Consider the following 23,432-nt stretch of genomic DNA (forward strand, 5'->3'; position numbering starts at 1 on the left):
TGCCATGACGCAGTTGCTGCAGATTGGACGGCTGTACATTCATGCTGGGATCAGCCCATTCCATCTCATCCCAAAGATGCTCTATTGGGTTGAGGTCTGGGGACTGTGCAGGCCACTCAAGTAAACTGAACTTGCTGTCATGTTCTAGGCTATGTTTTTCCACTCCTCAATTGTCCAGTGTTGGTGATCGAATGGGCGTGGGCGTCTGCTGTAATAGCCCAATCCGTGACAAGGATCGACGAGTTGTGCGTTCCGAGTTGCCGTTCTGCACTCCACTGATGTACTGCGCCGTTATGTTTGTTTGTGGCCCGCCTGTTAGCTTCCAGGATTCTTGCCATTTCTCCTTCGACCTCCCTCATCACCGAGCTGTTTTCGCCCACAGGACTGCAGCTTACTGGGTACTTTGTGTTTTTCACACCATTCTCGAGAAACCCTAGACACTGCCGTGCGTGAAAATCCCAGGAGGGCGGCTGTTTCTGAGATAGTGGATCCGGCGCGCCTGGCACCGACGATCATACCACGCTCAAAGTCGCTTAGGTCACTCGTTTCGCCCATTCTAACGTTAAATCGAACAGTAACTTAATGCCTCGATGCCTGTCTGCCTCCTTTATATAGCAAGCCACGGCCACATGACTCACTGTCTGTAGGAGCGATCCATTTTTGTAAACGGGGTGGTATACCTAAAACTGTGTGGTTCGGCAAGGCAGGTTTTGTAGCTACCTCAATCAAAGGCACACTCAATCAGGACAAATATATAACAATGAAAAGAGTGGACATCAACATCATAAAAATCTATTTTCAAGTCCAGCAGTAGACAAATATGGACTCTCAGAAAGGAGGTAAACTGGTGATAATGAGTCCTGTAAGACCACTAGCAGATCACTAGAGGGCGATGCTGGGTTATAAAGACTTGTTCCAGCACTAGTAAGTGTGGGGATCTCCTTCCAAATCAACAATCCTACCTTTATAGCAAACCTCAGCAAGAAATCAATACAGTACAATCAATTAACAATCAAAACATTTATAATTTCAGTGGACTCACATTTCAATGCTAGCAGCATGTCACCCGACATGTCACTGCTCATTTCATCGTTTTAACTGCTGAGGCAAGCAAACAAATAAATGCCTTCTCATTTAGCTGATTGACGTAGGTAATGGATCAAATAATCTCGGCACATAGACAATGGGTCAAAGTACCACAGAGCAACCTTGAGATACTGCAGCTACACCTGTCGCCCCTCACTCACTCACTCAGCAAACAGGGCAAGCAGTGGGTGAAGGGGCTTACAGATTGACAGTAAACTTCTCCACGAAGTTGACTGTAAATCTGCCTGCACTGCAAGCTGTCACTGTCATCCTCACACACCTCTGTCCGTCACATTACCAGGATTACTGTGACCGGTTGGGCTCCGGCTCCAGCGACCCTGTGACCTGGAAGTGGATGCCATCCCCAGGCAGTGGGGAGGGGATGAGTGGGCAGAGCCAGCAGACGTACCAGCGGGTACCCAGGCCGTGCCGTAGGTTGCCCAGTACACCCAGGTTGTAGGGTCTGCGGATGGCGTACCACTCCCTGGTGGTCTGGCCTCGCAGGAGGAGGAAGAGGTGGAAGAAGAGGAAGGCTGCCACCAGCAGGAAGCCCAACACACAGGTGTCTGCGATGAAGGCAAAGGCAAAGGCCCGCGCTGTCACCTGACCTGGAGGAGAGGCGAGAGAGGGTCAGAGAATAGTACAACGCTCACACACAAACACACCTCTCTCTGTATTTCACACACACATACACATACCCTTCTCTCTCTCTCTCTCTCTCTCTCTCTCTCTCTCTCTCTCTCTCTCTCTCTCTCTCGCTCACATACACATCTCTCACACATACACACCTCTCACTCGCTTGGCTCTCTCTCTCTCTCTCACACACCCTCCCCCTCTCTCCCTCCCTCCCTCCCTCCCTCCCAGTCTAACCAGAGACGAGCATGATCCAGGGCATGAGTAGTAGCAGGATACTGTGCAGCGTGACTCCTTCCTTCAGGATGATGATGAACACCTCAGCGTTCATCACTACAGCGTACAGCAGCCCCGTCCACATGAACAGCAGACAGCTGATGAAGTAGCGGTAGTTCCGGAAGCCCACACACTGGCCGAAGAACACACAGTGGTGGTCTCGTCTCAGAACACACACTTTACAGTCATAGCAGTGGGAGCACCGTGGGGGAGTGTGGGTCTCACATGTGTAGCAGTACCTGTAGGTAGAATAGAGGTGTGTTACAGTGTAATAACTGCTGGTATAACAACGTCATAAACACTGGGGAAATAATATTTGAATAATGAGAACAATCTCTGCCCCCATAACATTATCTGAATACCGGCAGCCTATTTATGAGGAAGTACCTCCGGTCATCATTGCATAGTCTCAACACACATTGATGTGATTCAACCAGTCTTAACAATTTGTTTGATGATGAACCATTATGTCTGTTTAGATGAACCTAATGATGAACCATTATGTCTGTTTAGATTACCTCCAGCCTTGCGCCATGCCTTCTGAGCCCAGGAACACTCCTTGAATGCTGGGGCTGGTTTTCAGAAACAGCGAGGCGTTCCATGTGATGTTGCCCAACATGAAGTACTGCGCGAAGAGGTGCAGAGTCTTCCACACTGTAGACCAATGGGTCTTCTTCTGGTCCGATTGGAGCGGGGCCTCGACCAGAACCAGGTAGCTCACCTCCGCCGTGATGGAGAACACGAGAACGGTGTTCAGAACGATGGGCAGGTGGCGGCACGTCTTCTCCACGCGATCCCACACCCGACCTGCGAAGCTAAACAAGGTCATGGTGCCTTGTCGGTCTTGTGTTCTCTATGCTTCCTTGTTGTCGCGACTCTGTTGTGATTTTAACTAACAGGATATCTGACAGGCGAATGAAGGGGGATGTTTTTCACAGACGTATCATGTTTGTGATCTGATGCTGACGTTAGCGATTTAGTTAGTACGGACGAAATAATATAAATTTCTACAATTTATCTGTTGTCATTAACAAACACCGGTGTGTGGATAAGCGCTGTGCTATTTTCACCTAATGCGCCTTCATTTCACAAAGGAGTGGAGCTGTCAGCGTAGCCTGTGTTACATGAAAAGACGTCCCCCATATCTATACGTATCGCGTAAATGTTCCGTGTGAAATTACTAAAGGACCGTCCTTCAACAAAGATGTTATATTCAACTCTGACTACAATTAGTCATGTGCATTTACATTATGATAAACTCTCCTAAATATGAAAATTAATTATTTGACATTACTTTCATTTTATGGAGATTATTCATTAGTGTAACATTATTTGTTCTATATATTTTCTTACTCATAGTGATGACAGCAAAAATAATAAGGTTTCCCCAATTCATCTGTGATGACAGTGATGTCCATATGCCCCCTGTTCCTCCCCCTAAAAGAGAGTAATCCAACCCTTAATCCATGTTAATCCCAGGCAGCCGTTTGTGAGCCTTCGATTTCAAAGGTTGGTTGGTTCCTGTCATGCCTGTAGTGAAAGATAAATTATGTCTACCTGGTATATGGACGGTGCCGAGGATAACCGAGGTGGTTATACAAAACAGGGACCAGAAAGTCTGCTACAGAGGTGAGAGTGTAAAACCAGAGAGAACCTCTCATGTATCCTTTTATTTTAGATGATACAGGGGTTGAATGATTGCTGTGACTTGATGTGACTACTAGTATGATATTAAAATATATATATATTTTTTTAACTTGCTTTTTCAACATTGTTATTTTGATTATGAGAAGCATATTTTTGTTTATTGTACAGTATGTAAAAGGACATAATCTCTCCACCACTAGGGGTCAGTGTCGCCTGTATTATGGAGTAATCCATGTCGGGAAATAAAAATAATTAGAAAATGTTCAGTAGCTCTGTTCTGTGTGTCTTCCTCCCCACAGTGAGCGCAGGAGGATGAAGCTGCAGAGTGACCTTGTGACCTTACAGAGGGATGAGCGCCTGTGAGTGAGCTGTGTACTTTTTATTTTGGAATATGAATATATAAGAATATATCAGAATAAAAAACTACTGACACTGTGTGTGTGTGTGCTCGTGCGTGCGTGCATGCCTGCCTGTGTGTGCGTGTGTGTGTGTGCTTACCTGTCTGTGTGTATGTGTGCAGTAGCCGGGCTGTGCGGCTGCAGTGCCGGTGGCAGGAGCTGAGTGAGAGAGAACGTCGGGCCCAGCAGCAGAATAGGCAGCTGCTGCAGGAGTTTGACAGAGCCCAGGACACTCTGAGAGACATGGTCACCCGCACCACCGCTATGAATACCATAAGAGTGAGGGCACGCACACCACCCGTATGAAAAAATTTAATGAACACACACGGCATGCACCACCTGCATGTGGAATGGTGGACATCCTCCTACCTCCACACCTTGACAAACACACACACACACTTACATACACTCTTCACCATTGTCCCTCTCTGGGCCCCCAGATGACCCTGATCCCTAACTGTGACCACTGACCCCTCTAGGTGGAGTATGAAAGGTATCTGGAGGAGAGCTTCCCTCGCTGGCAGCAGCAGCTCAAACAGAAGACACTATCTGCCCAACGCAAGGTAGGCCTACCCTGCCTGACACCATAACAACAATGAGTCATTTATTAGATGTTTATAGATATCATATGAGATGTGATTTGAGACACTCCAGGCTAGGATCATCCTGTAATTCCTTCCACAGCGAATGGAGCAGCACATGAAGGAGTGTCTGAGGAGTATGGAGGAGGATAGGGGTGAAGAGAGGGGCTCCAGACCCCCCATCGGAGCCCAACCTCCACTTTCCCCATGTAACACCAACACACCCTTATACAGTTCATATACCCACCTTACCTCCCACCTTACCTCCCACCTCACTGTCATTTCTCTTTCTTTAGGTCATGTCCAACAGCTCCAGAATGCCGCTGCGCATCAAGAACACCACAACCAAAATGGCCACCAGGACTACATCCAAAATGGCCACCATCATCCCAGCATCCCTTCAATTCAGTCCTCTGGTTGGTTGATTCATGCTCGTTCCCAATTGGCTAATTCCCAAACCAGAATGCACTCCAAACTCCAACAAAGAGACATGACTCACCACCCTGCTCACCCCCTCCATCCCTATTGCCCTCAGTCTCTCCACCCCCCTCAGCCTTACCCTGTCCAGCCCCCTCAGTCCTACTCCACCCACAGTAAGCCCCACATCGTGATCCAGCAGGAGACACCACCGGCAGGGTACCCCATGCAATGGCCTGCTGGGGTGGCCGCTGCTGCGCTCCCTTTCAGGGCCCCAGTGGGCCTTCAAACCTCCTGGACCAGCCCTGCCATGCCGGATACCCAGGGATGGAGAATGGTACAGGGTGTGGCGGGGGAGGATGAGGGGAGGGAGGCCAGTGCAGCGACTAGTCCTGAAGGAGGGAGCAGTGTGGGACACAGACAGAGGAGAGAGAAGAGTAGCGATCTGGCACATGAGCTGGACATCAAACCAGGTAAGAACCATTGCTTCATATAATCTAAATGTGCCTAACTGTACACTAACCAACAATGAACCAGCAACTAAACCCAAGCTAACTGTCAACACTGGCCACACTGGCCCAAGCTGACTGATAAATATAATTGTTGAACTAATCATAACCCAAATGTCTGTGTGTGTGTGTGTGTGTGTGTGTGTGTGTGTGTGTGTGTGCAGTGCGTCTGTGGAGTGGACATGGAGAGAGCAGTGAGAGCAGCAGAACCTCCAGTCAGGCCAGTAAAGAGAGCGTCGGCAGCAGGGAGAGGAGGAACAGGAAGGAGAAGAAGGGAGGAAGAGGAGGACAGAGCTCAACAGACAGGTCCTCTGCAGGATCCGGGGAAGTGGTTATTGCTGTGGCTTCAGTATCTTCTGCCTCTGTGGTACAAAGCTCAGAGAATGATGGGACATCGGTGGCAGGGAGCAACAAGAGCAGGAGGAGTAGAGGACTGGCTAACTCAGTCAGTGCAGAGGAGTCAGGCAGTCATAGAGAGGAATCAGGGAGTCATAGGGCAGAGTCAAGAAGTAAAATGCAGGAGTCAATGATTCAAATGGAGTCAGTGAGTCATAGGGAGGAAGTAGCCAGTGAGAAAGAAGTACCAGAGAATGACATGGAGGCCACAGAGGGAGAAGAGGAGAGTCTGGTTGGACTCAGTGTGGAGGAGGGAGCAACAGTAGAAGAAGAGGAGGAAATTGAACATGACAGAGAGGAGGGGAGAGAAACAGAGGAAGAAGAGGTAATGGGAGAACATGATGGCGAAACAGAGCAAAGAGAAGGTCAGGATGAATACAATGAGGCAAGTCAGAGAGACAGAGAGGAAGAAGAAGTCCAACCAGAAAGTGAGAATGTTTCTATAAGGGAGCACACTGCAGAGGACGAGGAAGAGGAGGAGAGGGGAGAGGAAGAAGCAGAGGAGGTGCAGGACTCAGAAGGGCAGGTAGAGCGCGAGGAGGTGGAATGGAGTGATAGAGACAAAGAGGAAGAGAGCGAGAACGAAAGAGAGGAATCACACACTTCTCAGGACGGAGAGATAGAAGAGGTAGTTAAGGGTAGCAGAGAAGAAGAGGAGGATGTGGGAGCTGGGGGTAAAAGAGATGAGGATGACGAGGGGTCAGGGGGTGAAGAAGAGGAGCAGCGTTGTCAGGATGCTGAGGAAGACTCAGCAGCAGGGCAGCCTGAAGATGAAGAGGAGAGAGACTCTGACGACAGCATCATCTCACCACCAGAACACAGGTAAAACACACTGATGATGATGGTGATGATGATGATCATAATGATGATGATGACTCAATTGTTATGATTCTCAGGTCATCCAAAGGCCTGGCAGAGGTAGTGGAAGAGGAGGAGGAAGAAGAAGTGATCGATGATAATGAGGAAAATGAGGGTGAAGATGATGAAGGTGACAAAGTGAAGGGGTATTCATGGTCTGTAGATCCCTTTCCAGATGAGGATGATGATATTGAAAGTCTTCTTGCTCCACAGGCAAAGTCTCAGGAAAAACAGTGAGTGTTGTTATTTCTTTGAAAAATTGGTGCTTCAAATGACTATCTCTGGCCACTTTTCTAAAAATGACCTTTGTTGAATTTAAGAGAGAAAGAGAAGGAGAAGACAGTGGTCCTTGTCAAACCCAAAGGTAAGATCTCTGCACACTGCAATCCATAGATAAACTTTAAAAGGTTCGCTTCTCGCCAGTAATATGCACTATTTTGTAACCTAACCTGTACTATGTGTCTTTTCAGCCATAGATGAAGACTTGGACAGTTTGTCTGAAGTAAAAGCACTTCACAAAAAGAAAGGAGCCAATCAGGACACAGACTCAGAAGAGTTTGATCACTTCTATGACTGACGAGCCGTTTCTTCCAATTCGCCAGAAACCTCAACAAGACATGAGTGACTGCAATACTAATGCCAGACTTCTAAATCCTATACACTTGAAAATGAAATCCACAACACTTGAACATAAAATGAACATTCCTTATCTGTCAAGATGCACTGAAAATAAATAATTTGCATTTTATTAAAAAGAGAATATTGAAAATGTTGTTTTGAGATTGAGACATATCATTACTACTCCAGCACAGTACGGGGCAGCATACCCCACATGAGTTGAGACTGCACACGCCAAAAACAAATATTCCTGTGTTGAAGAAGACGCTCTTACCATTGAAAGGTAGCTATTGAGATATGTATTTATGGCAGAGTCGTTTCTATATAGTGTAACTGTGTTTTTCAGTCCACATACTGTATCAATATTCTTAACCAAATGTTTGGAATATGTTTGTTTGCTGAAGTGCCTTATCTTGCATGCTGAGCAAGGGAATCAGTCCATTGTCATTGAATAGACAACAAGCTAACGATAAGCCAACGTTTGCCCAATTATACTGTTATCAGAGGTTTGCCAATGATCCATTTTAGTCGTTTTCGAAAATTCATTGCAGTGCATTCATTTACCTTTAATATAATAATAATAATATGCCATTTAGCAGACGCTTTTATCCAAAGCGCTTTTATCTTACAGTCATGCGTGCATACATTTTTTTTTTGTGTATGAGTGGTCCCGGGGATCGAACCCACTACCTTGGCGTTACAAGCGCCGTGCTCTACCAGCTGAGCTACTTTAAGGGGTATACTACAAAGGAAGATAAATGACTTAGCCAGCTAACTTGCCATAATATTCTGAAACGTTTAATTTTTTATAAAGTTAAGTTTGAAATGGGCATGGTCTAATTAACTCAACAACCAAAAACACATATCTAAGTTTAGCTTTCTTAATGACCCAAAAAATAAATAGTTATTTCTGGTTGTTTATCAAAGTTTTGTAATATGCTTTGTAATATATCCCTCTGGTTGTGGGTCCCCCATGCTCTTCTTGTGTTGAAATACCTATGTAAGAATGCTGTTCATTGACTATAGCTCAGCATTCAACACCATAGTACCCTCCAAGCTCATCATTAAGCTCAAGGCCCTGGGTCTGAACCCAGCCCTGTGCAACTGGGTCCTGGACTTCCTGACGGGCCGCCCCCAGGTGGTGAAGGTAGGAAACAACATCTCCACTTTGCTGATCCTCAACACTGGGGCCCCACAAGGGTGCGTGCTCAGCCCCCTCCTGTACTCCCTGTTCACCCATGACTGCGTGGCCAAGCACGCCTCCAACTCAATCATCAAGTATGCAGACGACACAACAGTAGTAGGCTTGATTACCAACAACGATGAGACAGCCTACAGGGAGGAGGTGAGGGCTCTGGGAGTGTGGTGTCAGGAAAATAACCTCTCACTCAACGTCAACAAAACAAAGGAGATGATCGTGGACTTCAGGAAACAGCAGAGGGTGCACCCCCCTATCCACATTGACGGGACCGCAGTGGAGAAGGTGGAAAGCTTTAAGTTCCTTGGCGTACACATCACTGACAAACTGAAATGGTCCACCCACGCAGACAGTGTGGTGAAGAAGGTGCAACAGAGCCTCTTCAACCTCAGGAGGCTGAAGAAATTTGGCTTGGCACCTAAAACCCTCACAAACTTTTACAGATCCACAATTGAGAGCATCCTGTCGGGCAGTATCACCGCCTGGTACGGCAACCGCAGGGCTCTCCAGAGGGTGGTGCGGTCTGCCCAACAATGTATTACCGGGGGCAAACTACCCGCCCTCCAGGACACCTACAGCACCCGATGTCACAGGAAGGCCAAAAAGATAATCAAGGACATCAAGGCGAGGTCAGTACAGGTGCATCAAAGCTGGGACAGAGAGAATGAAAAACAGCTTCTATCTCAAGGCCATCAGACTGTTAAATCACTAGCACATTAGAGGCTGCTGCTGCCTATTGAAATCACTGGCCACTTTAAGAAATGGAACACTAGTCACTTTAATAATGTTTACATATCTTGCACTACTCATCTCATATGTATATACTGTATTCTATTCTATAATATTCGACTGTATCTTAGTCCATGCCGCTCTGTCATTGCTTGTCCATATATTCATATATTCTTAAATTCCATTCCTTACTAGATTTGTCTGTATTGGGTATATGTTGTGAAATTGTTAGATATTACTTGTTAGATGTTACTGCACTGTCGGAGCTAGAAGAACAAGCATTTCGCTACACCCACTATAACATCTGCTAAACACGTGTATGTGACAAATACAATTTTATTTGTGTTTTCACTTTGAATGAAAACAAGATGCTTGGTCCTACGGTGCTCTGGGCTGGGCTTCTGTTCTGGGCAAGGTGTATCTGCGCTAAATCCCGCCTACTCCAGTGTAGCTCAGTTGGTAGAGCATGGCGCTTGCAACGCCAGGGTTGTGGGTTCGATTCCCACGGGGGGCCAGTATGAAAAATGTATGCACTCACTAACTGTAAGTTGCTCAGGATAAGAGCGTCTGCTAAATGACTAAAATGTAAATGTACTCAAATGACGTTGCTGGAGAGAGAGGAAGTAACTTAATACAGCCGCTAAAAAAAAACAGAATTCACCACACCATTTACTTCCAGCGAAGTGTGATAGCTAAATGCCTATACAGAGAATATATTGGTATCTATAATAGTGAATATGGGCCATATACTTGTTTCTAACATTTTGCCCCTCTCTTTCAGGATGTCATCCAATTGCAGTGTGACAACGTTACAGCTGGACTCAGTGAGCCAGGCAGAACACCCCTCTGTTCACCTGCTACCCTGTGAGATAGAGCATGACGGGCCTGCAGAGGTGTCCCAGTTCTTTACAACCACCATCAAAGACTGAAAACATGTTACATAGAGGCAGCAGTAGCTGCATGCATTCTATACATAGACCGTGGAAGACCAACATCTGATGTCACAGAGTGCAGTGTGTAGCCTACTGTTAATACAGATTACTTTAATACAGCTTGTCTCTCTTCCACATTTCCCACAGAGAAAACGGTGTCGTTCAGGGGTCGTGGGTTAAAAGGTCAGGAGGTCAGCTGTCCGCAGGGCTACACAGGCCTGGTGCTGAGAGAGGTCAACAAACCAGGCTTTGACCAGGAGGTAAACAGTAAACACTGCCAAAATCATCACTGTCTGGCCAACATCCACATAATCTACTGTAGCAGGTCAACAACTCACAAGGAATGCTGTCAGAATCTGCTCTAATCTGCCTGTATTCACCGACCAATGTCCACAAAACTCTTGCCACTGGGCAACAACTCAAAGAAGATGGCTATAATCAGTTTTTTTGTGCTGTGAACCCCACACACCAACCAGGAAATATGAAACCCTTCCTTTTCCATTGTCTGCAGCAGGGCCACATACTGTATAACACCATACTGCATATTTAAACTCTTCACACACTTACAGTAATGCTATATGTGAGGTAATGTGTGTGTGTGTCCAGGACAGGACAGTGAAGGTGTCCTCAGTGTTCCATAACGTAATCTACTGGAACCTCGAGACTCCGCCCAACTCTGACGACGGCATCATCATGGCAATGGCCTGGCCAGATCTGGCAGAAGCGGTGTGTGCAATACAATCATTTGTTTTACGAGAAGAACTCCATTAATCAAAATCGAATTCTATTTGTCACATGCGCCGAATACAACAGGTGTAGACTTTACTGTGAATGATTACTTACGAGCCCTTTCCCAACAATGCAGAGTTAAAAAGTAAGAAAAATGTGCATAAAGGAAATAGTAACACAAAATAACAGTAACGAGGCTATATACAAGGAGTACCGGTACCGAGTCAATGTGCAAGGGTACGAGGTAGTTGAGGTAATATTTACATGTAGGTAGGGGTAAAAGTGACTAGGCAATCAGGATAGATAATAGACAGTAGCAGCAGTATACTGCAGGTAGGGGTAAAGTGATTAGGCCTCCTGTAGCTCAGTTGGTAGAGCATGGCGCTTGCAATGCCAGGGTTGTGGGTTCGATTCCCATGGGGGGCCAGTATGGAGAATGTATGCACTCACTAACTGTAAGTCGCTCTGGATAAGAGCATCTGCTAAATGACTAAAATCTAAATGTAGACAACAGGATAGATAGACAGTAGCAGCAATATACATTTTTACATTTTAGTCATTTAGCAGACGCTCTTATCCAGAGCGACTTACAGGAGCAATTAGGGTTAAGTGCCTTGCTCAAGGGCACATTAACGTCATTTAGCAGACGCTCTTAGCCAGAGCGACTCACAAATTGGTGCGTTCACCCTATAGCCAGTGGGATAACCACTTTACAATTGGGGGGGGTAGAAGGATTCCTTTATCCTATCCCAGGTATTCCTTAAAGAGGTGGGGTTTCAAATGTCTCCGGAAGGTGGTGAGTGACTCCGCTGTCCTGGCGTCGTGAGGGAGCTTGTTCCACCATTGGGGTGCCAGAGCAGCGAACAGTTTTGACTGGGCTGAGCGGGAACTATGCTTCCGCAGAGGAAGGGAGCCAGCAGGCCAGAGGTGGATGAGCGCAATGCCCTCGTTTGGGTGTAGGGACTGATCAGAGCCTGAAGGTACAGAGGTGCCGTTCCCCTCACTGCTCCATAGGCAAGCACCATGGTCTTGTAGCGGATGCGAGCTTCAACTGGAAACCAGTGGAGTGTGCGGAGGAGGGGGTGACGTGAGAGAACTTGGGAAGGTTGAACACCAGACGGGCTGCGGCATTCTGGATGAGTTGTAGGGGTTTAATGGCACAGGCAGGGAGGCCAGCCAACAGCGAGTTGCAGTAGTCCAGACGGGAGATGACAAGTGCCTGGATTAGGACCTGTGCCGCTTCCTGTGTAAGGCAGGGTCGTACTCTCCGAATGTTGTAGAGCATGAACCTGCAGGAGCGGGTCACCGCCTTGATGTTGGCGGAGAACGACAGGGTGTTGTCCAGGGTCACGCCTAGGCTCTTCGCACTCTGGGAGGAGGACACAGCGGAGTTGTCAACCGTGATGGCGAGATCATGGAACGGGCAGTCCTTCCCCGGGAGGAAGAGCAGCTCCGTCTTGCCAGGGTTCAGCTTGAGGTGGTGATCCGTCATCCATACTGATATGTCTGCCAGACATGCAGAGATGCGATTCGCCACCTGGTTATCAGAAGGGGGAAAGGAGAAGATTAGTTGTGTATCGTCAGCGTAGCAATGATAGGAGAGACCATGTGAGGATATGACAGAGCCAAGTGACTTGGTGTATAGGGAGAAAAGGAGAGGGCCTAGAACTGAGCCTTGGGGGACACCAGTGGTGAGAGCACGTGGTGCGGAGACAGCTTCTCGCCACGCCACTTGGTAGGAGCGACCGGTCAGGTAGGACGCAATCCAGGAGTGAGCCGCGCCGGAGATGCCCAGCTCGGAGAGGGTGGAGAGGAGGATCTGATGGTTCACAGTATCAAAGGCAGCAGACAGGTCTAGAAGGACAAGAGCAGAGGAGAGAGAGTTAGCTTTAGCAGTGCGGAGAGTCTCCGTGACACAGAGGAGAGCAGTCTCAGTTGAATGACCAGTCCTGAAACCTGATTGGTTTGGATCAAGAAGGTCATTCTGAGAGAGATAGCAAGAGAGTTGGCTAAAGACGGCACGCTCAATAGTTTTGGAAAGAAAAGAGAGAAGGGATACTGGTCTGTAGTTGTTGACATCAGTGGGGTCGAGTGTTGGTTTTTTGAGAAGGGGGAGCAACTCTCGCTCTCTTGAAGACGGAAGGGACATGGCCGGCGTTCAAGGATGAGTTGATCAGCGAGGTGAGGTAGGGGAGAAGGTCACCGGAGATGGTCTGGAGAAGGGAGGAGGGGATGGGGTCAAGCGGGCAGGTTGTTGGGCGGCCTGCAGTCACAAGTCGCAGGATTTTATCTGGAGAGAGAGGGGAGAAAGAAGTCAAAGCATAGGGTAGGGCAGTGTGAGCAGGACCAGCAGTGTCATTAGACTTAACAAACGAGGATCGGATGTCGTCAACCTTTCAGGAGGGATTCAGGAGGGAGGAAAATGTGGCAAAGAGCTTCCTAGGGTTAGAGGCAGATGCTTGGAATTTAGAGTGGTAGAAGGTGGCCTTAGCAGCAGAAACAGATGAAGAAAATGTAGAGAGGAGGGAGTGAAAAGATGCCAGGTCGGTAGGGAGTTTAGTTTTCTTCCATTTCCGCTCCGCTGCCCGGAGCTCTGTTCTGTGAGCTCGCAGTGAGTCATCAAGCCACGGAGCAGGAGGGGAGGACCGAGCCGGCCGGGAGGATAGGGGACACAGAGAGTCAAAGGATGCAGAAAGGGAGGAGAGGGAGGGTTGAGGAGGCAGAATCAGGAGATTGGAGGGAGAAGGATTGAGCAGAGGGAAGAGATGATAGGATGGAAGAGGAGAGAGTAGTGGGAGAGAGAGAGCGAAGGTTGCGGCGGCGCATTACCATCTGTGTAGGGGCAGAGTGAGTAGTGTGGGAGGAGAGCGAGAGAGAAAAGGGAAACAAAGTAGTGGTCGGGAGACTTGGAGGGGAGTTGCAGTGAGATTAGTAGAGGAGCAGCATCTAGTGAAGATGAGGTCAAGCGTATTGCCTGCCTTGTGAGTAGGGGGGGACGGTGAGAGGGTGAGGTCAAAAGAGGAGAGGAGTGGAAAGAAGGAGGCAGAGAGAAATGAGTCATATGTGGACATAGGGAGGTTGAAATCCCCCAAAACTGTGAGGGGTGAGCCATCCTCAGGAAAGGAACTTATCAAGGCGTCAAGCTCGTTGATGAACTCTCCAAGGGAACCTGGAGGGCGATAGATGACAAGGATATTAAGCTTAAATGGGCTAGTGACTGTGACAGCATGGAATTCAAATGAGGAGATAGACAGATGGGTTAGGGGGAAAAATTGAGAATGTCCACTTGGGAGAGATGAGGATTCCTGTACCACCACCCCCTCTGACCAGATGCTCTCGGGGTATGCGAGAACACATGGTCAGACGAGGAGAGAGCAGTAGGAGTAGCCGTGTTTTCAGTGGTGATCCATGTTTCCGTCAGCGCCAGGAAGTCGAGGGACTGGAGGTTGGCATAGGCTGGGATGAAGTCAGCTTTGTTGGCAGCAGAACGGCAGTTCCAGAGGCTGCCTGCGACCTGGAACTCCAGGTGAGGGGTGCGTGCAGGGACCACCAGGTTAGAGAGGCAGCAGCCGCGCGGTGTGGTGCGTTGTTTGTGTAGCCTGTGCAGAGAGGAGAGAACAGGGATAGGCAGAGGCATAGTTGACAGGCTGTAGCAAATGGCTACAAAAATGCAGAGGAGATCGGAATGAAATGAGCTAAGCATCTGGGAGAGGAGAGAGGGGGCCTCCTCACCAAAAACTTCTACCTCAGAAACTAAAATTGTTTCACTGAACCACCCGAACAAAAACTCTCCCAACTTCCACCTTTAGAAATCAGAAATTGTTGTGAACCACAGTTGTTCAATGTTTAAAGGAATAGACTCAACCCACTTTATTCAGCTAGCTAACTATGACACCATAGCTGACTAGCATATACTGTAGGTAGGGGTAAAGTGACTAGACAATAGGATAGATAGACAGTAGCAGCAGTATACTGTAGGTAGGGGTAAAGGGACTAGACAACAGGATAGATAGACAGTAGCAGCAGTATACTGTAGGTAGGGGTAAAGGGACTAGACAACAGGATAGATAGACAGTAGCAGCAATATACTGTAGGTAGGGGTAAAGGGACTAGACAACAGGATAGATAGACAGTAGCAGCAGTATACTGTAGGTAGGGGTAAAGGGACTAGACAACAGGATAGATAGACAGTAGCAGCAGTATACTGTAGGTAGGGGTAAAGGGACTAGACAACAGGATAGATAGACAGTAGCAGCAGTATACTGTAGGTAGGGGTAAAGTGACTAGACAACAGGATAGATAGACAGTAGCAGCAGTATACTGTAGGTAGGGGTAAAGTGACTAGACAACAGGATAGATAGACAGTAGCAGCAGTATACTGTAGGTAGGGGTAAAGTGACTAGACAACAGGATAGATAGACAGTAGCAGCAATATACTGTAGGTAGGGGTAAAGTGACTAGACAACAGGATAGATAGACAGTAGCAGAAATATACTGTAGGTAGGGGTAAAGGGACTAGACAACAGGATAGATAGACAGTAGCAGCAGTATACTGTAGTTAGGGCCCCAGTGATGTATTACCATACATGGCCCATGGGTAATAACAACACATTATTAATCTTTGACAGATACACGGGCCAGTGGATGACTGACATGGAAGAGGCCAAAGCAAAGGAGATCAATCCTTACCCTCCTTTTCCTGCTGCAGCCTGAGGACTGCCTCTAAATACGTTGGTTGTGTGTTCAGTAGCCATTGCTTAGCTTGTGGAAATAGGAACAATGGGTAGACCACTCCTCACAGTCCCTAGTGTTGTAGTGGACAGTGTGTCTGTCTTTTACAGATCCATAGGGGTGAATTGTGCTTGCTTCTTCTTGTGACTTCTGTAACTATTGTACCATGTTCTTTTCCTTGTATATTTCTGTCAACAATTATACTCATATTACAGCCCATTGTGATACAGATCGTGTTGGAAGTCATTTATTGAACAGTACTCCAATGGATAATATACACTACCAGTCAAAACTTTGGATACACCTACTCATTCAAAGGTTTTTCTTTATTTTTACTATTTTCTACATTGTAGAATAATAGTGAAGACATCAAAACTATGAAATAACACATATGAAATCATGTAGTAACCAAAAAAGTGTTAAACAAATCAAAATCTATTTTATATTTGAGATTCTTCCACCCTTTGCCTTGATGACAGCTTTGCACACTCTTGGCATTCTCTCACCCAGCTTCATGAGGTAGTCACCTGGTATGCATTTCAATTAACAGGTGTGCCTTCTTAAAAGTTAATTTGTGGAATGTCTTTCCTTCTTAATGCATTTGAGCCAATCAGTTGTGTTGTGACAAGGTAGGGGGGTATACAGAAGATAGCCCTATTTGGTAAAAGACCAAGTCCATATTATGGCAAGAACAGCTCAAATAAGCAAAGAGAAACGACAGTCCATCATTAATGTAAGACCAAGTCAGTCAATACGGAACATTTCAAGAACTTTGAACGTCGCAAAAACTATCAAGTGCTATGATGAAACTGCCTCTCATGACTGCCACAGGAATGGAAGACCCAGAGTTACCTCTGCTGCAGAGGATAAGTTCATTACAGTTACCAGCCTCAGAAATTGCAGCCCAAATAAATGCTTCACAGAGTTCAAGTCACAGACACATCTCAACATCAACTGTTCAGCAGGGACTGTGTGGATCAGGCCTTCATGGTCGAATTGCTGCAAAGAAACCACTACTAAAGGACACTAATAATAAGAAGAGACCTGCTTGGGCCAAGAAACACGCGCAATGGATATTAGACCGGTGGAAATCTGTCCTTTGGTTCCAACCGCCGTGTCTTTGTGAGACGCGGTGTGGGTGAACGGATGATCGCTGCATGTGTAGTTCCCACCGTAAAGCATGGAGGAGGTGATGTTATGGTGTGGGGGTGCTTTGCTGGTGACACTGTCTGTGATTTATTTAGAATTCAAGGCACACTTAACCAGCATGGCTACCACAGCATTCTGCAGCGATACGCCATCCCAACTGGTTTGGGCTTAGTGGGACTATCATTTGTTTTTCAACAGGACAATGACCCAACACACCTCCAGGCTGTGTAAGGGCTATTTTACCAAGAAGAAGCGTGATGGAGTGCTGCATCAGATGACCTGGCCTCCACAGTCCCCCGACATCAACCCAATTGAAATGGTTTAGGATGAGTCGGATGGCAGAGTGAAGGAAAAGGTGGTCCTCTGTAGCTCAGCTGGTAGAGCACGGCGCTTGTAACGCCAAGGTAGTGGGTTCGATCCCCGGGACCAGCCATACACAAAAAAAATTATAATGTATGCACGCATGACTGTAAGACGCTTTGGATAAAAGCGTCTGCTAAATGGCATATTATTATTAAAAGCAGCCAACAAGTGCTCAGCATATATGGGAACTCCTTCAAGTCTGTTGGAAAAGCATTTCAGGTGAAGCTGGTTGAGAGAATGCCAAGAGTGTGCAAAGCTGTCATAAAGGCAAAGGCTGTAAAAATGTCAAATATAAAATATACTTTGATTTGTTTAACACTTTTTTGGTTACTACATGATTCCATATGTGTTATTTCATAGATTTGATGTCTTCACTATTATTCTACAATGTAGAAAACAGTAAAAATAAAGAAAAACCCTTGAATGAGTAGGTGTGTCCAAACTTTTGACTGGTGCTGCATTTAATAGTATGTTGGACTGAAGAACTGTGTTTTATGCACAGCAATGAAGTAGTAGTGATATTCAGCCAATCGTAAAAGTTGGCAACAATGGAGATTTACAGGTAGAAGTATCACAGACAATTACGCTATTAGTGTTGACAAAATACGGTACCCTTGACAAATGGCGATTTATCTGGAATATATATCATAGTACAGTACACAAAGTATTTTGGCACTGAGGTCATAGTAAGACAACAGGTACAATATGTAAAAGACAAGTCCTGAAAGTCCTGTTTAAAATAGCTAAAACAACACCATCCCCTGTCCTTTAGGAATGCCTGCACCAGCTTGTTGACTGAGCACCGGGTCCACTCAATCCCGGGAATGGGGATGTCTGGCCTTCTCCACGTGTCGCTCCGCTATGTCTGAAAAGACGATCCTGGAGGAGGGAAACCGGTCTGGGCCTCTGACGTATCCCAGATCATTTGGAAGTATCCCTGATCATTTGGAAGTATCCCAGATCATTGCCACGGACATGCAAGACCAGGATGTCTGGTGTTGGAAGGGGGAAGGCATAAATAATGTGTCATTCTCTGTAGTATGGAGAGATATACAGCTAGCTGTGTGGAGGCTGGCCCTCCTCAGTGTCTCCTTTACTGCGTTTGGCCGGCAGGCTGGAGTCATGAGCCTTCCTAATGTGGCGGTACAGGTCACCTGACTGCGTGTAGCTACGGTAACAGTAGCGACACTCGTAGGGGCGCTCGCGCGTATGCACGATGGCGTGTCGCCTCAGGGTGTACGCGCACGAGAACGTCTTCCCACAGACACTGCATGTGGGGACGTCCTCGACATAGTTCCCCATGGAATCCTGGAAGTAGACAGGCTGGTCGGAAGGTTGGCCCACGGAGGGGAATAGGGAGGAGGGGAAAGGGGGAGCGTCAGAGGAGGTGGTGCCGGGTCCAGAGGGGGAGAAAGAGAAGGAGAAAGGCTCAGAGGGGTGGGAGTGGGTCATCTGGAGTAAGGCGTGGTGGGGGTGAGGAGGGAGGAAGTGGGGGTTGTTCAGATCGTCTCCATTATTATTATCGTCGTCATCGTCAAAGTCATTCCTGTCCTCTACCTCCATCATCCCTCGTTCTCTCCCCTCTATTCCTCTCCTCATCACCACTCCTTCCATCTCCTCAAACTCCTCGTCTGAGATCACTATGGCCTCCACCTTTACCTTTACCCCATCCTCCTGCTCCACCTCTTCTCCTCTCCCCGTCAGGGGCTCCTCCACTCCCACAGTCCCCATGTTAGAGTGTTCACTAGCCTCCCCCCTCTCCCTCTCTGACCCCCCCTGCTGCAGCCCTTCAGGCCTGGACAGGGCTGAGGTTTGGCCCTGATTGGTTACAAGATTCAGGTTGGGAGGTGAGGTGAGGTGGAGTGACTGTGGATGCTGTATTCTAATCTGAGGGTGTGTGTTGATACTGAGACCATGCTGCTGACATTGTATGCCTGGTGTGATGACTGTGCTCTTGTTCTCAGAGACAGGGTCATGGCTGTCCTGTTCTGGGCTGGAGGAGCTGCTGTGGTCGGACTGGGTCAGTATCCCCACCATGGAGCTGGAGCCATCAGTCTGGGTCACAGGTACCACTGATGATGATGATGCAGCTGCTGATGATGAAGAGGGCTGGCGATGGTGGCTGCTGAGATTGTATGACTCTGTGGAGCTGCAGGGGCTGCAGAGGGCCGAGCCCCCCTGACCCTCTCCCTGACTCTGACCCCCAGCCTGAGAGAGGGACCAGAGGAGAATGTAACCAGCTCACCCACATGAAGAAGGGCGTGGTCCATGCCCGGCTGGGTGGTGTCGGCCATGTCCGGACTCAGAGGGGCGTGCGCCTGAACCTCCACCCTCCTCTCTGACCTCGTATAACTGCCCAACTGGCTTCTCTGCATCGCCATTGACGCAGACTGAGACACTGACATTGCCATAGCCACCGCTTTGGCAGCTCCTGTTGCCATGCCGACCCTGGGTCCACTACCACCCACCACCGCCACTCCGCTCTCCTCAGGGCGCGTACTGTCTGCCTCAGCCGGTGGCGGTCGGTGCTGTAGCCGTCTCTTACACACCCGGACCACCTCGTTCATGTGGAGGAAGCTCGCCGCCGCCAGCACGTCCTCTGCTGGGGGGTGGGCCTCCAGCCGCAGCACACCCTCGTACATGAAGTCTAACAACAGGCCTAACGCCGCTGCTGTCACAATGTCCCCGTCCAGCGTGACAAAGCTGGCCCCGGCACCCTCTGGGGGATCGGAGTAGAACATGTGGAAGAATGGAGAGCAGGAGGCTAGGACAGCCCGGTGGGCCAGGAAACGGGAGGAACCCACGAGGACGGTGCAGTCGCACAGGAACCCACGCTGACGCTGAGAACGCAGACCTGACAGGAGCTGCAGGGCGTGCTGGGGGAACTCCATTACTGGAGGGAGACAGAGAAAGAGCGAGGGAATGGAGAGTGAGAGAAGGAAGAGAGAGAGAGGAAAATGAGTTACAAGGGGATCTGATGGATAGCATGACATGTAAGAAACAAAGAACCAGTGAAGCACCTACTGGAGTGTTGAGATGTGCTCCCTCACACTGGCAATCAGTCTGCTTCAGAGAAGTCTGGTTGGACTCACCTCCCTTGTCTAAACATCAGACTGTTACCATGGTTACTTCATGGATTATCAGTCTGACTGAAGTCACCCTAAAAAAAGACGCAATAGTCTCTACATGCCAGAATGTTGAATACAATTATATTTACTCCTACTTTACTTTGCTGTTAGTCCGTTCGGCGGGAGGATGGAAAGGGTTGTTTAACCGACTTTTTGCGGTGCCGGTAGGTTCTTTCAATCTTTCAATCTCTTCACGCATTGCACGTGATGCACAATATTTCAACAATTGCTACATTTAACCGAACTTAGTCGACCAAAGCACATTTCCTCGCAACCAGCTGTGTAATGTAATGTAAATGGTTCAGTTAGGCTCAGCCATATTGTGCAAGTGTTTGTCACGTGCGAATTGCAAATAAACACCGGAAATAACAACCATATACAGACCAGTGTACTGAAAAACGGGCAAATAACACTTCCCTTTGGATATGTTGTCTCAGATTACCGCCTACATAAAGTCTAAATAAGTGGATAACAGGTAAAGTAAGTTAAAAGCAAAGTTTATTCAACATTCTGACTTGTAATGGGCCCTTTCAGGAATGCTGAGCCTACATGTTTGAGACAGTGTGTAAGTATTTCACTCTAGGATTCTAAGAGGCTGTCGCCTCGCTAGTCCTCAGGCACTGGTTGCCCTCATTGTATGTATGATGAAGGCAAGAAAATCCTCAATGCTTCTCTTCCCAAAAAGAGCAACATGCATGACAGAGAACTATCCGTAATTTTCGATCGCTACACATCCAGCACTGTTGTTAATCACTAGAAAACATTACAGGTTCTTAGTAGCGAGTGAGTGCACAATAAACATGAGTGATTCATGTATTTGAATATTTACCAGTTATGCGAGGTTTATTGCGATTTTTATGCTAACTGGACCAATGTTAGCTAGCTAACTGTTAGCTTGCTAATACTGAATTATGAAAATCTTAGCCCGTACATCTCTAAATAATGATATTTTAGATCACTTGATAAAAGCTTTATCGGGACATGTACATTTTTACATTTTACATTTTAGTCATTTAGCAGACGCTCTTATCCAGAGCGACTTACAGTTAGAGTGCATACATTTTCATACTGGCCCCCCGTGGGAAACGAACCCACAACCCTGGCTTTGCAAGCGCCATGCTCTACCAACTGAGCTACAGGGGACTACATGTACCAAACTGTAGTTGGAAACATAATTGTTATATTTAAATCAATCATTAGCCAGCTGCTACAATATATTCTTACCTGCTAAAAACGTAGCCTCTTTCCTTTGACACAAAACAAAGAGCCAAAGTCCCTTACTGCCACCTACTGGTTGGAGTCTGAACAAAGTGAAATGTGCCTGCTTTTTACATTTCGTGCTGTTTTTACCATATATGTCAATGTATATTTTGCCAGTGAGTTTTACCACAGTAGATGATTGTGCTTACGTGCGAACATTCAACATTTGCGCTTTGAATGTGTTAACTTTTCTTTAGTAGGCATGTTTAGTAGGCATGTTGGGCACCATAACATTTGAATCATTGTGGTAGCTTGCCTTGATGTGTAACCTACTGTTATGAGAGTTGAGAGAGATCCATTCCACATTGAACCGACAGAAAGAACTGTACTGTAAATGGACAGAGGAGGAAGGGGGAGGCGAGGTAATCGTGAAGAGGTGTGATGAATTAGACGGGTATTAGTCCCTTTTGGGCTGTTTCATATTTCTATCTTTCCTTAGCCCTTCTCTAATGAAACGTTCACATGTAAATCAGAACTAGGAAACTCGGACATTTCCCACCTGTTAACTAGTTGTAGTTAATAACGTGCCGCGTTCAACGAATTAGCAACTCGTACATTACCGAGTTTCTTTGTGAACGGGGGGGCTGGTCCAACTCAAGGTGTCATAAAAAAAAAAAGCGCCCTCCCAACAGTTACAAATATTTTCACATGACCCTCCCCTTGTACTGTAAAATAAATTGAACCCCTCCCCCCTCATAGTTAACTAAAAATAATGTTTACGACCACAAATAACAATAGCTGTAGCGACCCTGTGTATATAAACATGGAAATCTACTTTGCCACTTCAGCACGCTTTTGTGGCACAGTCGATGCCATGCAGGGCTACAGGCCAGAAGGTTGAGGGTTCACCGACCACCACAGACGAGCTCACTCACCCTGCCTGTTTAATTACACTACGATCAGAGCCGGCTGCAGACAATGATCAGCTAGGGGGGAATCAGATTTTCCACCAACAGGTTTTTGTGCCAATGCACCACACAACCAATAAACAAAGCATACCGACTTCAGGCACTTCAATATCATGGTTTGAGCTTTCAACACCACAATAACTAGACTGTCAATCTGGACAAACAGGAAATGCATCCCTCCCTACCATGTAGACTTACCCAGTATCAAAGGCCTGGCTTGACAATCTCCCAATTTCATTAAAACTTTTGGTGTTTTGTTACAGATATCTCTTTCCATTCATCAATTGGCCACTGCACAGTTTGGATTGATTGATTGATTCATTTTGTCAGTAAAAAAAAAACATATGTATACACAAAGATGACCGGGATTGAACAATAAAGTCGGGGACTTATTTCCATTGTGTCCCTATTTTTTTACATAAATACATAAACAATTACATAGAGACAGACACATTACAGAGATACAGAGACATTACATAGAGACAGACACATTACAGAGATACAGACACATTACATAGAGACAGACACATTACATAGAGACAGACACATTACATAGAGACAGACACATTACAGAGATACAGACACATTACATAGATACAGACACATTACAGAGATACAGAGACATTACATAGAGACAGACACATTACAGAGATACAGACACATTACATAGAGACAGACACATTACATAGAGACAGACACATTACAAAGATACAGACACATTACATAGATACAGACACATTACAGAGATACAGACACATTACATAGAGACAGACACATTACATAGATACAAACACATTACATAGAGACAGACACATTACATAGAGACAGACACATTACAGAGATACAGACACATTACATAGATACAGACACATTACAGAGATACAGG

General features: G+C 46.9%; 3 protein-coding genes and 1 pseudogene across 4 annotated transcripts; 2 read left to right on the forward strand and 2 right to left on the reverse strand.

Annotated features, from left to right (window-relative positions):
* Window positions 1–1,005: 1,005 nt before the first annotated feature.
* On the reverse strand, window positions 1,006–3,109 carry zdhhc24 (zinc finger DHHC-type containing 24). The gene is made up of 3 exons (XM_041856895.1): window positions 2,514–3,109; window positions 1,957–2,234; window positions 1,006–1,694 (listed from the first exon to the last, which is right to left on the reverse strand). Exons 1-3 carry the CDS (start codon window positions 2,822–2,824, stop codon window positions 1,390–1,392), a joined length of 894 nt encoding a protein of 297 aa, XP_041712829.1. The 5' UTR covers window positions 2,825–3,109; the 3' UTR covers window positions 1,006–1,389.
* Window positions 3,110–3,496: 387 nt separating this feature from the next.
* LOC121545938 (zinc finger CCCH domain-containing protein 13-like) lies at window positions 3,497–7,528 on the forward strand. 2 transcript variants are annotated; one of them, XM_041856882.2, is made up of 10 exons: window positions 3,497–3,624; window positions 3,942–4,001; window positions 4,163–4,319; window positions 4,520–4,603; window positions 4,725–4,830; window positions 4,918–5,511; window positions 5,712–6,765; window positions 6,840–7,034; window positions 7,122–7,165; window positions 7,272–7,528. In XM_041856882.2, exons 1-10 carry the CDS (start codon window positions 3,545–3,547, stop codon window positions 7,376–7,378), a joined length of 2,481 nt encoding a protein of 826 aa, XP_041712816.2. In that variant the 5' UTR covers window positions 3,497–3,544; the 3' UTR covers window positions 7,379–7,528. The 2 variants fall into 2 exon arrangements, with proteins under 2 accessions (XP_041712816.2, XP_041712807.2); XM_041856873.2 differs by having other exon boundaries at window positions 4,725–5,511.
* On the forward strand, window positions 7,419–16,064 carry LOC121538111 (ribonuclease H2 subunit C-like). Its single transcript, XM_041845893.2, has 5 exons — window positions 7,419–7,439; window positions 7,609–7,702; window positions 10,426–10,538; window positions 10,885–11,004; window positions 15,636–16,064. Exons 1-5 carry the CDS (start codon window positions 7,419–7,421, stop codon window positions 15,657–15,659), a joined length of 372 nt encoding a protein of 123 aa, XP_041701827.1. The 3' UTR covers window positions 15,660–16,064.
* A 1,599-nt stretch (window positions 16,065–17,663) lies between these two features.
* Window positions 17,664–21,429, reverse strand: LOC121540190 (annotated as a pseudogene).
* Between the last annotated feature and the right edge of the window lie 2,003 nt (window positions 21,430–23,432).

Source organism: Coregonus clupeaformis, chromosome 3 (genome assembly GCF_020615455.1).
Source record: "Coregonus clupeaformis isolate EN_2021a chromosome 3, ASM2061545v1, whole genome shotgun sequence".
NCBI classification, from domain to species: domain Eukaryota; kingdom Metazoa; phylum Chordata; class Actinopteri; order Salmoniformes; family Salmonidae; genus Coregonus; species Coregonus clupeaformis.